Source organism: Eurytemora carolleeae, unplaced genomic scaffold (assembly GCF_000591075.1).
Source record: "Eurytemora carolleeae unplaced genomic scaffold, Eaff_2.0 scaffold1074, whole genome shotgun sequence".
NCBI classification, from domain to species: domain Eukaryota; kingdom Metazoa; phylum Arthropoda; class Copepoda; order Calanoida; family Temoridae; genus Eurytemora; species Eurytemora carolleeae.
In genome coordinates, this window is record NW_019396996.1 from 96,625 (window position 1) to 114,328 (window position 17,704).

Genomic DNA, 17,704 nt, shown 5'->3' on the forward strand with positions numbered 1-17,704 from the left:
GTATCTATATATATTTATCCTTAACTAATATATATTTTTCTACTAATCTTTAACTAGATAAATGATCAAGTATATATCTATCTATCCACTACTCTTTAACTATATGCATGGTCATGTATCTATCTATCCACTACGTCTTAACTAGATGCATGATCAAGTATATATCTATCTGTCCACTACTCTTTAACTAGATGCATGATCATGTATCTATCTATCCACTACTTTTTCACAAGATGCATGATCATGTATCTATCTATCTATTCACTACTCCTTAACTAATATATGATCAAGTATCTATTTATCTACTACTCTTTAACTAGATATATGATCAAGTATATATCTATCTATCCATTAATTTTTAACTACATGCATAATCATGTATAATCAACTAGCCCTTACGTAGATATATGATCAAATATCTATATATCCCTACTCCTTAACTAATATATGATAGATGCATGATCATGTATCTATCTATCCATTACTCCATAACTAGATAAGGAGTATATGATCAAGTTTATATATATATATCAACTACCCTTTTTAACCAGATATATGATCCAGTATCTGTCTATCTAGTATACCTTAACTAGATATATGATCCAGCATCTGTATATCCAGCATACTTTAACTTGATTTATGATCAAGTATCTGTATATACAGTATACTTTAACTAGATATATGATCCAGTATCTGTCTATCTAGTATACTTTAACTAGATATATTATCCAGTATCTGTCTCTCTAGTATACTTTAACTAGATATATGATCCAGTATCTGTCTATCTAGTATACTTTAACTAGATATATGTTCAAGTATCTAACAATCTATCAATCAAGTTTTTATTCCTTTCCTACAGATGTCAAGTTATCTTTATATCTCAAGCTTCCAATATCTTATTAAATCGTAGTTTTAAATTAATCCGTAGAAAAACTATTTGACCTCCTAGCTCCTTAAGTTTAAGCACAAGTTTCTTTTTTTTGACTATATAATTCTGAATGCTTTTATTTTTCGCTGGAATAAGAGAAGCTATGATTGGAATCATATAAGATTTTAATTTTACTTTATTTTGACGTGTTCAAAATAAAGTAAATTTATATTAAATAAAATTTACATTTTTTTCAAAATTCACCCTAGATTATTTGAAATGCACTAATGCATGCAAATTTAACCAGATTCAAGTTTGTCCTTGCTACCTCGGAATAAACTCAATATTTTACATGTAAAGAACTTCAAATAAAGCATATGCCTTTTCTACTTATATATTTGGTTGTTGGTTTGTATGCATGCTTGTTTGTGTCCAAAAAACGTCAAAACGGCTAACGGGCTAATTCTTTTATGGTGAAAACTCATATGTCTCTAGAAAAAATGTATGGCAAGTTCAAAATGAAAATAAAAATTACAAAGAAAAGTTTTGATTAAACTTCTTTTAATTTTTTAATTTTTAATTGTGGCTATCTATTTGTGAGAATAATCTCTGTGTACAATATAAAACAATAACAAAAAAAGTTCGCGGATATAATAAAAAAATTTGCGCATTTTCAAAATTTAACAAAAATAAAAATTTTAAAATCTATGAAAACTACAAGCTCTTGATGATTTTAATATTTTGGACAAAAAGTTTCCCTTTCTGTCCCAATTTCATGCATTTAAAAACTGCACGCAAAAAGGAAATATATACTGTTTTCAATCAAAACTCCTCTCATTTAAGAGTTATCGAGAAGAACAAAAAATGTTTTAAAGTTGTGTAACACGATAAATTTGCTTTTCACTAAAAGTCATACCATGAAAACCGCTTATATTGTACATTCTCCTCTAGTGTCTAGTCTAGAGCATGGCTCTGTATCCTGTGAAAATGATATTAGAGAATGTTTTTATTCGGGGTTTTAAAAAGAAGATAAAAATAAAATTAATATGCGCATACCTAATTTTTTTGAAAAGTTTCTATGAAAATTCATTTTCCTACTTTAATATTGATTTTGTTATTAATTATGTAAACTATCTATTTTCTTCTTAATCTATTGACCGGCATATCTAAATAATAATAATAATAATAATAATAATATTAACAATATGTATTTAAAATTAGGTTTAGTGTTACACTAAAGTAAATATATTACATTATATAGATTAAGGCCTTTGAATATAATTACAACTTTTAATGATTTTATAAAAAACATGAATTAATTAAAATTTATATTTTAATACTCGATTTCGGTTATTATGTGCAAGTGCAATTGAAACACGTGAAAGTAGTTCTCAGTTAGGTTTAATTCCAATTTCGTTAGACTGTCTCCATTATAAACGCGTCGTCCATAATTTCTTGTCGATTTCTTTCTCTATATTTTACACTGTACCCGAACAATACGAAGGCAATGGCAGATTATAGCGGTAGTAATCTGTCTGTGGTTAGGCTCATTTCTCTTCCTTTATTCTCATTGGTGCAGAAATCCGTTCTGTCTTCTCATTGGTTGAAAGGCGGCGGCCCTGGGCCCGGCACGGGACGGGGAAAGATAACCGCAAAATGCGGTGCTGATAACCGCACGCATAGGCGAGATAACGAGACTAACAGTTGAGATAGGGACGGATAGAACGAGATTACTCTAGATCTTGGAGCTGATCAGCTGATCACAAGAATATTTCGTGGATTTCAGACCACGATCTAAACATTATCCTAGTTTTCATCGATACTCAAATCAAAGAATACGATCAAGTGAAATAGAAATCAGATTTTAACAGGTAAAGTATATGCAAGCAGACAATTTGCTTTAAGTGATATGGATATAAAACAACAAGCATTCTTCACCTTAAATAGCATCAACTCTTATTTTTTAAATAATTAAATTTTAATGTCACGTTCAATTGTAATTTTATAATTTTCTATTATTTATTTTATGAAACATTTAAGCACGAAGAATAAAATGTTTCAAACAATAAAATTTAAAACTAAATTGAAGTTCGTCGACATACATTGTATGATTGTTGAAAACTTTATGAAAAATGCTATGTATTACGCATGGTTTAAGCAAATTTTTTAACACTTTTAACAGGTTTAAATTCAAATCTGAAATGGTTTATTCAATTTTTTTTCGGTTTTGGTTATTGCTTAATCAATTTTCTGATAATGATTTGAAAACAATAATTATTTTTTTTCTCCCCTTCAATAATCATACGAAATCACAAACTGTAAAGTGTAACTGTAAAGTGAACAAAATTATATCAATTCAAAATAATTTGATCTTCAATTTCTAAATCCTAATTTGACTTTTTAAATAAAGTTGTTAACCCTATTCCCGCTGGGGGGGGTCAATTTGACCCCCCCCCTGTAGTTTTTTTTACATAACTCAAAAAGTATTGGTCTGAGGCTGTTGAAATTTTCTGACTTTTCTTACATACCCAAAGCCCTCCCTTTAGGCCTAAAACCGGGCTTTAATACTAACTGCCTGAGTCCTCAGGCACACTGCCTGAATGACTGCTTTTGCCTGTAGCAAACTAAATCTTTGTTTTGACCCACTTTCACTTGTCAGATTTTGATAAAATTTAGCTTTTTGGAAAGCCTATGCCATAAGGAAACGGATTGCACATGTTTTGCGAAAAAAAAATTGCAAATTTTTTGCAAACAACCTGTCAAAGGGAATTTGCACATTTTTAGTTTTTCTTGATTAAAAATCAGGTTATTTAAAATTTTGCAAAAATTTTTGCATATTTGAAATGGCATGGTCAAGGGCTTTTCAAAAATGTATAATTTGTCATTTTTTGGACAAATTTTTTTTGCAAACATTTTTACTATAAAACTGGATTTTGCGATAAAAAATTCAATTTTCGCAAATTTGCTAATTTTTTTGCAGATTCTAAAAGTAGAGCACAAGAGCTTTCTAATGATGTATCATTTGTCATATTTGGACATAAAACATGGGATTTAGAGGGGGGGGTCAAATTGACCCCCCCCCAGCGTATCCTGGTTTTCAAGTACCCCAGCGGGGATAGGGTTAACAAAGCAAAAGTCCAAGAAACACTTGTAAAATAATCTGTTAAGAAATTAATGCAAATTTTTGTTAAAAAATCTTTAAATCATTTGGCAAACGTGAAATTTTTTCTAATGGTTAGTCAAGTTATGTAAAGCATGGTTTTCTTTCACGTGCTCCAAAATACTTTTTAAATCTTCTGATAAATTTTGTAATTTAAAATTTCGTTTAATTTACTTTTGATATATTTTTGATATAAGAGATTTCTTATTTAGGTAAAGAATATTATAACTATAGCAGTTTAACTTTCGTATAAGAATCTTTTCATAGTTTCAAAATATTTCTTTTAGGGATTCATAGAAATTGAGTTTTTAAGTCCTTCCGTCGTCTCCCATGGTTGTGATGGAGGGTGGGCGTGGTTTGATGGAGAGTGGGCGTGGTTGGTATGAAGGGCAGGAACTGCAGGGTTTAAACCACGCCTCCTCCTCCCCCCACCCTGGACTAAACCAACAGACAGATAGTCCACACACACATCAACATTTACAGGTAAACAGGGAAGAAAGAAAATGTTCACGAAAGGAATTGAGTCTTTGTCACAAATTCAAATTTTCTAATCCTCATATCTCGGCAACCTGTTGGTGTAAATCTTTGAAATTTCAAACTGTGAATATTTGATCTAACAATGTTCATTGTTTGAAATATCTTAGGTCTGAGTTTGTGGGAAAGACTCTACTCCTTCCAGATGGTCTTGTTTAATAATATGTTCTTAATGATTAACAGCCCACGTTAAACTAAAGTAAATTCCACGTAAGATTGAAATCTTATAAATTTTCAATCATAACTTCGATTATAAAAGATCTATTGAGAAGAACAAAAATGTTTGAATAAAATAAAGGAATTAAGTTTTTGCCACAACCTCTGATTTGTTAATCCCAATATCTTTGCAACCCAATGTCGTAGACCTTAGATATTTCAAAATATGAATTCTGTCATATCAAATAATCTAAGTCAATGTTCCTCTTTATGATGCTAACATCAATATTTTCTAATATAAAAAACTCGCTCCCATGCATGTTTATGTGAATACAGATATTCCTATAAACGATAACACACACTGGGTATGTCTTGTTGCAATGTCAAATCGCGTACAAGTATGCTATCTTTTTATATATCATGTAGTTTTTTCTCTTAAACTGCTGTTTCGTCAATATTTGAATAGATAATGATGTTTTTTAATTTCACAAAATCTAACTATAAAAAAGAGACATTTCTATAAATTCCATAGTCCAAAATTCTCAAAAAAGTTTTTCTATCTTCAAAGAATATGAATGTAACATTAATTTTGGAAATAAAAAATGAAAAAAAGTATCCGTAAACTAAAGGATTTTTCTTAACTGATATACAAATGTATGAACATGCCACTATCGTAAAATAGTTTTTTGTAAAATCAATATAAACAATTTTGTATCTTTAATATAATCTCGATACGGGAGATACGGAGATAATAAACATCTAGATCTAAAAAAAATAATCTAAGTTTAAAATATTAAAGGTTTGCACCATCAGGTTGCATAGATGGTGGAATTATAACATATGAATTTGTGACAAAGTAAATTTGCTTTTCCTCATACTTGGGGGTAAAATCCCATCTAGAGGAATTACGAGGTCACATAAACTTTACCTTCTCCTTCATGTCCAGTTTGCAGTGAAAGAGATCAAAGAAATTTCAGATTTACTTAATTCACTAAATGCTCTCCCTCCCTGACGCTGTTTATAGCGAAAATTATAGAAACCAGGCCCACCAGAATAATTTTCCCTAATAAGGATTTGTAATTTTTTTGTGATTTTTATCTTGTCTAAACTATAAATCTTCATGTAATAGATATCTGATTTGATTTGATATTAACAAAACTTAATTTTTAAACTATGAAACTATGAATTTGTGGCCACAGTTTTTGTAAAAAAATGGCAATTTCATTTTTCGGTCGGTAATTACAATATTTTTTTGTATTTATGATTGAGTAATCTTGTTAAACTTCTCATATTCATATTGAGAAGTTTTGTTTTAAATATCAAATATATTTATATTTCAATAATTGAGAAAGGATTCAAATTATTCTCTTTATTTATCATAAAATCCTGCAAAGTTCAGATAAAATCACAATAATGTTAAAACAAACTTTGATTTAAAATGAACCACGGCATCAAACTGTAAAGGGATACCTTCCTTTTAAGCTGTATCTGATCGAGTAAAGATTAGATATCAATGTTTCTAATTATGAAAATTGATTATTTTAAATGAGATTCCTCTAGTAAAGTGACTTTCGCATTTTACTGCAGCAAAGACATTATCAGAATTAAACACTTTAAAACCTAGAAAATGAGAATATTTCCCGCATTTCTGATCAAAAAAAAGATTTCAAAGTACCAATTGTGAATCGGTCATATCCATATTTTCATGGAGTTACGCCTCACCTCCATTTAAAAGGAATTTTCATTTAGGTTGAAGAGTATAGGCCAATTAAATCATTGAATCACATGATACGGTCAATTTCTATTTGGCACTGAATTTATTTAAAGATGTATAAAAGTAAAAAACAATTTTAATGGTTTTGTTGTTGAATTTTATAACATTCGACGATTTTTCTTCACGAAGTTTTCTTGGATTACGCTTTGGAATTCGAAATTTTCTCGCTTCGACATTATTTTGATTTCGATTTTGTTTACCCAACCCACGCTGTAAACAAAATATATAAAAATCAATATCAGACGATGATTATTTATTATTACATTTGTCACTCTTCGAAATTCGTAAAAGCTCAATTAAAAAGTTTTAATGAAACTTGTTAATTAACAGAATTTAGATAAATAATATTTTTTTGTTGCAATTTTTCTTATCTTTTTTTGGCATTTTTCGTTTTTTTCTTATTTTTTTTCTTCATATTTTTATGTCGTTCAGGAGCCAGATACAGATGGGTACTTCAAGGAGAGGGCGGATACAGATCCATACTTCAAGTCGAATACGGCGGCTAGCCAATACTTTAGCCAGGCAGCTGCCTTGCAATCAGCTTACGGAAATATGTCACAAGGTCAGTTCTACTTTCGGAAATTTGTCACAATAATATGTTCGCATACGGATAAATGTCATAATGTTTTTTTCCGCTTACGGAAATTTATAATAAGAATATTTCCGTTTAGGGAACTATGTCACCCTGGACTAACCAGAGTGAGCAGCATTCGGTTTCTTCTATTTGAAATCAAACGTGTTTTGTTCTATAATTCAACAATCTTTTAACTTACGGATTTGTTTATTCTATGCTTTTTCATTTAAAATGTATATTCCGACAAAAAAGTATTTAAGAAAAAAGACTAAAAAATATGTTTAATGGGTCAAATTGTGATCGAAAGTCACAGCTTTCTGGAGTATTGACAGAACCGTTAAATCCACGTGATGTCATATGGTTAGTTCCCCTTACGGAATGCGTGTGTAGCAAAGTTAATTCCGCATACAGAAATTTGACACTAAATTAGTTCCAAGTAGATAAGTTCCGTTTTCAGAAATATGTCATAAGATAAGTCTAACTTACAGAAATGAGTAACCAATTCTACAGAAATACGCCAATTTGACAGTTTCTTGCCATTTCTTTCAACCATGTTTTGTAATAGCCCTGATTATGAAGATTTTAAATTGTTAAATCACGAGTAATTCTAGTGCCGTCATTTAGTTAAATATCTATTTAAACATTTCAACGCAAATGCGGTTTTAAAATTCTAGCTTGTATTAAGATATTATTTGAATTTTGACGTGAACAGAATTATTTTAAAATATTTTATTTAAATGCATGAACGAGCGATGAAGTTAATAAAGCCTGAAAATTGATCTACAATAAACCTCTCTGAAGGTTATCAATATATCTTACTCTTGTAGCTCTGTGTTTTGTACTTGATTTAAAACCTTCAGATCAGAACAGACAACAAACACATAACTGAACCCTGATTGGATCAGGCGCTAACATGAGTATGTCTGATTCAATACTGTACCTTTTAACTTCCATCATAGTAACTTATAAGAGAAACCACAATTAAACAAATCTATTTTAGGATTTAAAAAAAAGAATATATTGTATATTGTATATCAGACATGTCATTATTCTATTTATAGATGAACACCTAAAAGATTGTGTTCACAGTCCCTTTATTCTGAGTTGTTTGTGAACTAGAAAAATGACAAACTGTAGATAGATAGATAGATAGATAGATAGATAGATAGATAGATAGATAGATAGATAGATAGATAGATAGATAGATAGATAGATAGATAGATATTGAAAATGGAAGCTAAATCATTCAAACGTGAGAATATTATTAATTTTACTGATAGTATTATTATCATATTACCGGCCTTTTAGAGAGATTCGCGCCCTCTTTCTTATATCAATTTAAACTTTTAGTTGTTTTGCTCTTTTTTCATTATTTTCCAAAATTGTAGAATGTTCGCAAATTTTTGATGAACATGGTGCATTTTTAAAAATTGGGAATGTCAGTATCCAGCAGGTCCCTTTTATACTTGATTTATTGGGAAGGTCAGATATCCAGCAGGTTCCTTTAATACTTTATTTTTTGGGAATGTCAGATATCCAGTAGGTTCCTTTAATACTTGATATAAAAGGAAGGTCGGGTGAAGAAGGTCAGATATCCAGTAGGTTCCTTTAATACTTGATATATCAGGAAGGTCGAGTGGAGAAGGTCAGGTATCTAGTAGGACCTTTAATACTTGATATATCAGGAAGGTCGGGTAGAGAAGGTCAGATATCTAGTAGGTTCCTTTAATAGTTGATATATCAGGAAGGTCGGGTGGAGAAGGTCAGATATCTAGTAGATCACAGTTCTACTCTCCTCTTCATTCAATGGCTTGGGGAGCTTTCTCCAGCAGCTCCTCAGCAACATCAGCAGCTTCTAAACCTTATTCTTCATTTGGATATCCTCCTACTCCACCTAAGGTAACACCACCCCCCACCCATCCATATTATATAAAGGGTTACCCACAAAGAATGAGAGTTCAGAGACGACCGTAAAGAATTTAAACTGTCTGTTTCCTGACATTTATTATTCCCTTTCTTTTTTCAAAATTATTAAATAAAACCACATTTAAGGCAGAAGAATTAATTTAAACTTGAGATATTCGTATTTCAATAGTTTCAAGTCGTCTTTACAGTCTCATCATTTGTGTGTTACCTTTATATATTGAGACCTATACAACTTCATTACTCAAGTTTGCATTAAACTTGAAACAAAGTCTATGTGAAGCGTATACTGTACACGGATCTGTTTTACTGAATTAGTTTATTTTTAAAATTTTTTTTTTTTACTCTGAAACTTTTTTATAACCTTGGCAGTTATTCTTTTTAACAGATTTAAATGAGCTGAGATAATTTTGAAGGATTTTGCGCTGAAATTGAAGGTTTGATGGGTTCCAGAGGAAAATAGACACAATTCTAATTTTAAAAATGTGAATACGTTCAGCAACACCCCTCCCCCTCCCCCCCGTCCAACTCTCCAATCAGATGAACATGGACAATTTCATTTTTGTATTTATCATACACAAATTGGCAGAAACTGCGTGGTCCAATCTAACCGCCAAAGAAGTTAAATTGTGCAGGAAAGGGGAAAGTATGAAAAATTGCATATTTTTAGAGAGGTTTTAAATGCTAATTGTTATTTTTCCTTTCTACCGAGTAGTGCTGTGTTGTGGATATAATCCCGTTTTCAAATTAATTGAGATTTCGTTTTTTAGATTCAATAGTCATCGTTGTTTTCATTTCCTTTATTATTTTAAATCTGACTACTTCTATTACTTAAAAAACGGGGTCATAAACAATTGCAGATCGACGTAAATATCGAATTTCGATCTTTTAGAAAAAAAATCTTGTTTTTTTTAAAGGAATCTCCAGTGTTATCCTCTACACCTACCTCTCTACCTTTAGATACTACTTTATATAAACCTGCAGAGGATCAGGTAAAACTTCAGGCCACTTTGTGCCACTTTATTCTGCATTTCAAAAACTGAAGCTTAAAACAAGTGCTTCATAGTTCAGTTTCGTTTAGCTGTTAAACCAACTAGTCCTAATATTTCTCGTTCCTTCATAAATTTTTATCTCATGATTTAACCAAAATTGTATATAAAGGAATTGAGCCTTTGTTTCAACCTCTGAGTCCGAATTAAGATAATTTGAGCCGCGTCTCAAATCCTCCAAAAACCGGTTTCAATTGAACACCGACTGAAATCATGAAACATGAATACAATTTTATGGGGAACCAACCATATTTAAGCCGTGTCTCAAGTTAAAGCCACGGCTCAAATTCTTTAAATTCGGCCTTGATTAACCAATCCCTATACCTCTTTAATACAATGTTGTAGACCTAAGATATTTTAAAGTATGAATCATATCAGAGCAAAAGATTTCAGTTTGGAACAACCAAGTTTTACACCATCAGGTTAAACAGACAAAGGGATTTAACTTGTTATTTGTATGTAGTTGGTGGATGGTGGAGATGACGCCCATGGCCAACTTGATTTAAAACCAAGTACAGAACATCTAATGCAGATGGGACTAGGATATAATAGGAAAATGCATGACGGTAAAAATTTAATAATTTTGATTTTAATTTTTTCAAATTTTGGCTTTTATTTTCTTTATTTCATTTTTGTTATCTTATATTTATAACGCTATTTGAAGACACAAGTTAGCATTATTTCTGTATATTTACACTTATATTTTACCAGCTTGGAAACCCAGCTTTAACTGGAAAATAAACTTTCCATATAAACTCTGACCTCAATTTTAGATCTTTAAACCTAGTTTCCCAATCAAAATTTGAGGCAAATCGGTCCAGGGGTTCCGAAGTTATGATCGGATATACTAATAAACAATCAGAATTTAATACTTTATATATAGATATATAGAAATTTAGAAAAAGAAAAACTAAATCTATATATAAATTTGGCTTGTCTGTCTGTCTGTCTGTTTGTTTGTATCTAATAAACGTCAAAACGGCTGAAACGATCTGGCCCTAAAAGCCTAAAAAAAAGGCGCCTTAAATTTCTAGTATTAGTATATTTTTGACAAACATAGAGAAATGTTTGAAAAGTATATACAATAAATATAAAACATCTTGGAGTGTGTACTTTTAGATGCTGTAAGGTATCTAGGGACATATTCGATTCACAATGTATTTTGTATAATTGATCTAGGAATATTTGGAACTCGTATTGTTTTCCATTTTATTTAATTTTGTATAATTGATCTATGAATATTTGGAACTCGTATTGTTCACCATTTTATTTAATTTTGTATAATTGATCTATGAATATCTGGAACTCATATTGTTTTCCATTTTATTTAATTTTGTATAATTGATCTATGAATATTTGGAACTCGTATTGTTCACCATTTTATTTAATTTTGTATAATTGATCTATGAATATCTGGAACTCATATTGTTTTCCATTTTATTTAATTTTGTATAATTGATCTAGGAATATTTGAAACTCGTATTGTTTTCCATTTTATTTAATTTTGTATAATTAATTTAGGAATATCTGGAACTCATATTGTTTTCCATTTTATTTAATTTTGTATAATTGATCTAGGAATATCTGGAACTCATATTGTTTTCCATTTTATTTAATTTTGTATAATTGATCTAGGAATATTTGAAACTCGTATTGTTTTCCATTTTATTTAATTTTGTATAATTAATCTAGGAATATCTGGAACTCATATTGTTTTCCATTTTATTTAATTTTGTATAATTGATCTAGGAATATCTGGAACTCATATTGTTTTCCATATTGTTTAATTTTGTATAATTGATCTAGGAATATCTGGAACTCATATTGTTTTCCATTTTATTTAATTTTGTATAATTGATCTAGGAATATCTGGAACTCATATTGTTTTCCATTTTATTTAATTTTTATAAATATTATCAAGGTCCGTCCTCCTACCCTGGTCCACCTGAGTCTCCGGCAAGCTCAGGAATTTTACACTTTTAGTTTTTTAAAATAATTTTTAGAATTTTTTTTCGCCATTTTTTTTGCTTTACTTAAGTTCTTAGTTTTTTTTTAAACTTTTCTATTTTGTTTTCTTAAGTTTCAATTTGTCTCTTTTTGTTAAGCTGAAAGATCTTTTTTACTTTTTCACGCATTTTTTAATGTTTATAATAATTTTGATTTTTACTAAGATTTTTCTTAAAACTGTTTAACAAGTGTTTAAGTTTAGGTTACTATGGTTACAATGGATCAGTATACTCGAATTATAGTTCTTCATTATTCCAATCAAAGTACACTGACTCCTCAAAATCTAAAAATAAACCTATTGCTGGTAAGATGCAGTGCCTGAAAGGAACTGAAAGCGTCATTTTCAGTAATAACCCTGTATGCAAAGATGGCAATGTCCTATTTTCAACGGTACCCCTGAAAACTTTATCTGATCAATATTGTGGAAGACATTGTTGTTTTTCTAGGGTTAGATGTATTTAATTCTCATAATTCCTATAATCACATAGATAAAGATAGATTGCGCGTAAAACGACATTTTTCATCTTGAAAGATATAAATGTACAGAGATGTTTTAAATATATTCCTTTTATATAGATTAACTAGGTCGGTTGTGAACATTGGCTGTTCTTATGTCTTTGAGTACTTGCAGTGTACATGAGTTCTGTAGAGATAAATTTAAGTTAGTTTAGTCCTTATTTCCTTCTTCAGTTCTCGTCAATGTGATATCTTGCTCAGTGAAATAATTTAATATTCTCAAAATGAAATTTACTCCTGAGTGGTTTAATAATTGTACAATTCTTGGTGATTTTGCGTACATAAGCTATCTATGTTTATTTATTTATCTATGGTTTTTAAGATTATGAATATTGATACTTATTTATACTTGATCAGACAAAGCTTTAAGGACACCCACTATAGTTTCAGTATAAGTAAATATTTCCATTTACTGATAGAAGGATTCATAACTCTGATTGGATAATGAGATAGATAGAAAGATAGATGTTACCGCTATACTATTCCTATTGGTTCAGAATAGACAACAAACACATGACTGAACCCTGATTGGATCAGGCGCTAATGGAGTTCGCATGCAGGAGTGCACCCGGCACCGTTGTCAATCGGGCATTGACCATATTTGCATTAAGGGTCACTTGAACTTACGATTACATTACAGTCCCTTTAACGAAAGAAATTTTCCTCAAAGCCAAATAATTTATAATTAATTTAAAGATCGTTGATGAAGGTTTTTTAAATTTTGAGGTCTGCGTCCAACTCTCTTTTTAAGATCAAGAAACACTTTTTACATTTTTCAGAGGGTAGAGAGTGTGTGAACTGTGGTGCAACATCTACTCCGTTATGGAGACGGGATGGAAATGGTCACTATCTTTGCAATGCCTGCGGTCTTTATTACAAAATGAATGGACAGAACAGACCTCTTATCAAGCCCAAAAGAAGATTGGTATGTAGATTATTAATCAAATGCTAATAAGAATGAATGAGTAGAGTTAGGTCTGGAAAAAGGAATTCAGTCTTTGTTACAAATTCTGATTTCTAATACCTATATTTTTTCCACCTGATGGTGTAAATCTTAGATATTTTAAACTTAGATTCTTTCATCTAACAGAATTCATAGTTTGAAATGACTAATGTGTAAGGCATTGGGTTGCAAAGATATAGAGATTAGAAAATCATAGTTTGTTACAAATTTTCAACTCTTTTAGTTTTTATCAAAAAAGGGTCTTTTATAGTTTATAGTACACTATCTTTGGAACCCCGCTCTTCTCAAGTTCAACCTTTAAAAGTCAACTTACTTAACTGAAATTGTTAGACCAAACTTAGAACATTCCCGTGGTTTTACCGAGTTCCACAATCAAAGTTTTAAGCAAATTGGTCAAGGAGCTCATGAGTTATAAAAATATACACACAAACCAGCAAACAAAGATTTCTACTTTATATTTACACTAGCTAAGGAACCCGAGCTTTGCCTAAAAACCAGATTTTTTATAATGCTATAAAGGAATATGTGTATACTACTTATGCCAATTTATTCTTAAGTACTAATACAAATGTATTTTAAAGTACATGTATGTGTATGTGTTTGTATACTACTAATACAAATGTATTTTAAAGTTCATGCATGTGTTTTTATGCTACTAATACAAATGTATTTTAAAGTACATGTAGATGTTTGTATACTACTAATACAAATGTATTTTAAAGTACATGCATGTGTTTGTTTGCTACTAATACAAATGTATTTTAAAATTAATGGTTGTATTTTGTATTTAATGGTTTATATATTGAATTGAATTGCTAAATGTATATGCTGCAGTTAAAGAAGTTTTTTAATCAGATAAATCAGCTTGTTATAGTTAGAGGGGGGACACTGGTCAAAACCATGGGGGGGCCCCCCCCCCCCCCCTCAGTCCTTTAAACATACATCATCTATTATTCTGTAAAATATATACTACCATTCGTTTTTAACTTTCTTAGTTTTTATATTCATAAATCATATATAATTGGTTTTTTAAATAACTTTATTTTTTTGAAATTTTCAGCAAAAAATCATATGTTTATCACGAAAGAAACTGATTATTTGACTCAAAATCGAATTATCTAATCCCTATATCTTTGTAATCAGATATCATGCATAGACCTAGAATTATAGAACGACAATAGTCGAAAGTTTTATGAATGTTTACACCATCAAATTGCAAAAATTAAGATTGAAAAATTAAAGTTTTAGGCTCCGTTGTAATTCAATCTTCAGTCAAAAGTTAAAGTTTTTTTCTAAGATATGAATTGGTTTTCTAAAAATCAAATTTACTTTTTTTCATCAATTTAATAAAAGAAACTGAGTCTTTGCCACAAAATCAAACTTTCTTCTCCCTATATCTTTGCAACCTGCTGGTGTGATTTGATATTTCAAACATAGATCATTTGATTTAACAGGATTCATATCTAAGGTCTACGACATTCGGTTGCAAATATGAAGGGATAAGACAATCGGAGTTTGTGTCAAAGACACAATTCCTGTTTGCTGTAATATGTTTTAAACTTGTATATTTATTTATGTTTTAAACTTGTATATTTATTTATGTTTTAAACTTGTTTATTTATTCATGTTTTAAACTTGTATATTTATTTATGTTTTAAACATGTATATTTATTCTATGTTTTAAACTTGTATATTTATTTATGTTTTATATTTATTTATGTTTTAAACTTGTATATTTATTTATGTTTTAAACTTGTATATTTATTTATTTATTTATTTATGAGACAAATTAACGAAAAAATCAAACTTTCAATATTTCTATATTCATTTATGTTTTTTTACAAGGTATTATTTTAATTTTATAATCATTAATGTAAACGATCAAAATAATGCATTATGTGTTACATCTGTACTTTTAAAGTTTATAAATTATTATTAAATACAAAATATATTCATAAGAATGCAGTAATATTCAGATTAAAACAGTTTAACAACAAAAATCAATGTCAGCGTAATCTTGTTAAAAAATGGTTTATACAACTTTTTTGTTTCTAATTTTCTAAATTATTGGTGCCACTTTGCGACATCGCAGCTCCTCTAGTTCCCATTTTACGCCAAAATACAAGAAAAACAAAGGAGTTGAGTCTTTGCAACAAACTTGAATTTTCTAATCCTATATCTGTTCATCCTGATGACGAAAAACTTAGACATTTCAACTTACCTTGATCTAACTACAGAATCTATAGTTTGAAATATATAAGGTCAACGGCATTGGATGGCAAAGATATTATGATTAGAACATCAGAGTTTGTGGAAAAAACTCAATTCCTTTCAACTGTTAAAGATTTTAAAGGAATTGAGTCTTTGCCACAAGCTCTGAATTTATATGCCTTATATCTTTGTAACCCAATGTCGTAAATCTTTGATATTTCAAACTTATATTATTTGATATAACAGAATTCATAGTTTGAAATATCTAAGGTCTACGACATTGGAATCCAAATATATAGGGTTTAGAAAAGCAGAGTTTGTGGCAAAGATTCATTTCGTTTAAGACAATTTTTTGTGTTTTCTTTTTTTTAGTTAAACAAATTTTGTTTTAGTCATCAGCAAGACGGGAGGGCACAAGTTGTGCAAACTGTAAAACAACGACAACAACTTTATGGAGAAGGAATCAGAACGGTGAACCTGTCTGTAATGCCTGTGGTCTATACTTCAAACTACATAATGTAAGTTAAAAGTATTGTGACAACTTAAAAGTTCTTAAATTTAACGGCTAAATGGTTGAGTTTGGTCATTTGCCTTTAATAAGATGTATTTGAAGATTATACAAAGCCATAAACACGCACACAGCTGCAAAAATTAATTGCATATACATTGTTTATTTACAATTTGAACGTTTTTTATCNCCCCGGCCCCCACACAGTTTCTTCAAAACGTAGGGTTTTTAACACTTATTCTCTTGATTTAAAAAATTCACCACTATTGATGTACACATTTCACGGAAATATTTCAAAGAAAGTCAGAGCGACATAGTTTAAATTGCTGCTTGTATGGTCTCACTGTGATTTAAAGATCTCACGCTCTTCAGCAAAAATCTATTAAAATTTTGCCAATTACTTCTTAAAAACCAAAGCTTACAACAATTGTTTTATATTGCTATAGTGTAACATGTAAAAGACTACAGGAAAGCATAAGTGAGTTAGAGCGGTAAAATCTAAGCCCAAGGCGTTGCGACACTTCAAAGTCGACCCTGTCTTAAAAATCTGTTAGGCTACTAACAAGCAGGTTGAATCTATACTGTATAAAACATGGCTTATATGGCTTGATGCCATTTTAGTGCTTGAATCTGGTGTTTAAGATACTGACACTGTAGAGGTGCTTGATAAGATTCAATCAAGGCATATAGGCAGTATGACATGTGCGGTATGCAAGCCTTAGATAGGCCTAGCGCCGAAAACGTCAAAATTATCAAAAAAACTTATTTACTATACCTGACGGAATCAGCATCTGAAAGGGACTGTAAACGTAATTTCAAGTGAACTACCATTTGAAAAGGTGCATCACTCCTGTAAGCCGAGTCCATTAACGCCTGATCCAATCAGGGTTCAGTCATGTGTTTGTGGTCTATTCTGAACCAAAAGTATGGCGGTAACAACCATCTTTTTATCTTTCACAATATCCAGAGTTATGAATCCTTCAATCGGCGCTATCAGAAGATGGAACTATTTACTTCTACTGAACCTATAGTGGTATGAATGATTCACAACGCGAACTTTTAACCTTATTCTGAGCGAAAATGATTGAGTTTCCATTTTCTCTGTCTGAAATTTTTATTGATCTAAAAATACGATTTGTAGTGGAGACAAGAAGGAAATTGACAAAATTCACATATTTTTAAAACAGAAAAACTTTGAAATTTTTCTAATTTGTAAATGCAGTAAAGATATAATAGGGCTAAGGGTACCGTTGTAAATCGGACGTTTATCGAATTGAGGATCTCTTAAAAATAAGGGAACAGTCCTTTTAACTACCTAGCGCCGAAATGGCGCCGAATGGTAAATTGTCTTTAAACCAAGAGATCCATTTACTGGTGTCTGATTGCGGCTGGAAAAAGACGGATAATTCATGTTTTTTATCAAGCTTACATCCATCATATGGTCAACTTGCAAAAAAAGG

General features: G+C 30.3%; 1 protein-coding gene across 3 annotated transcripts in view; it reads left to right on the plus strand.

Moving 5' to 3' along the window:
* The first annotated feature begins 2,482 nt into the window (after nt 1-2,482).
* LOC111710898 (GATA-binding factor C) overlaps nt 2,483-17,704 on the plus strand; it is a 19,336-nt gene continuing 4,114 nt past the window's right edge. For 2 of the 3 annotated variants that reach the window (XR_002767145.1, XM_023485085.1), the window contains exons 1-10: nt 2,483-2,739; nt 4,316-4,511; nt 6,925-7,054; nt 8,811-8,965; nt 9,907-9,981; nt 10,502-10,604; nt 11,960-12,004; nt 12,248-12,349; nt 13,341-13,486; nt 16,129-16,254. Coding sequence is in view for 2 of the 3 variants with exons in the window: in XM_023485085.1 (XP_023340853.1) it covers nt 4,359-4,511; nt 6,925-7,054; nt 8,811-8,965; nt 9,907-9,981; nt 10,502-10,604; nt 11,960-12,004; nt 12,248-12,349; nt 13,341-13,486; nt 16,129-16,254 (1,035 nt within the window). In the remaining variant the exon portion in view is untranslated. The remainder of the gene's footprint in view (nt 2,740-4,315; nt 4,512-6,924; nt 7,055-8,810; nt 8,966-9,906; nt 9,982-10,501; nt 10,605-11,959; nt 12,005-12,247; nt 12,350-13,340; nt 13,487-16,128; nt 16,255-17,704) is intronic. The other variant, XM_023485086.1, reaches the window with a different exon arrangement.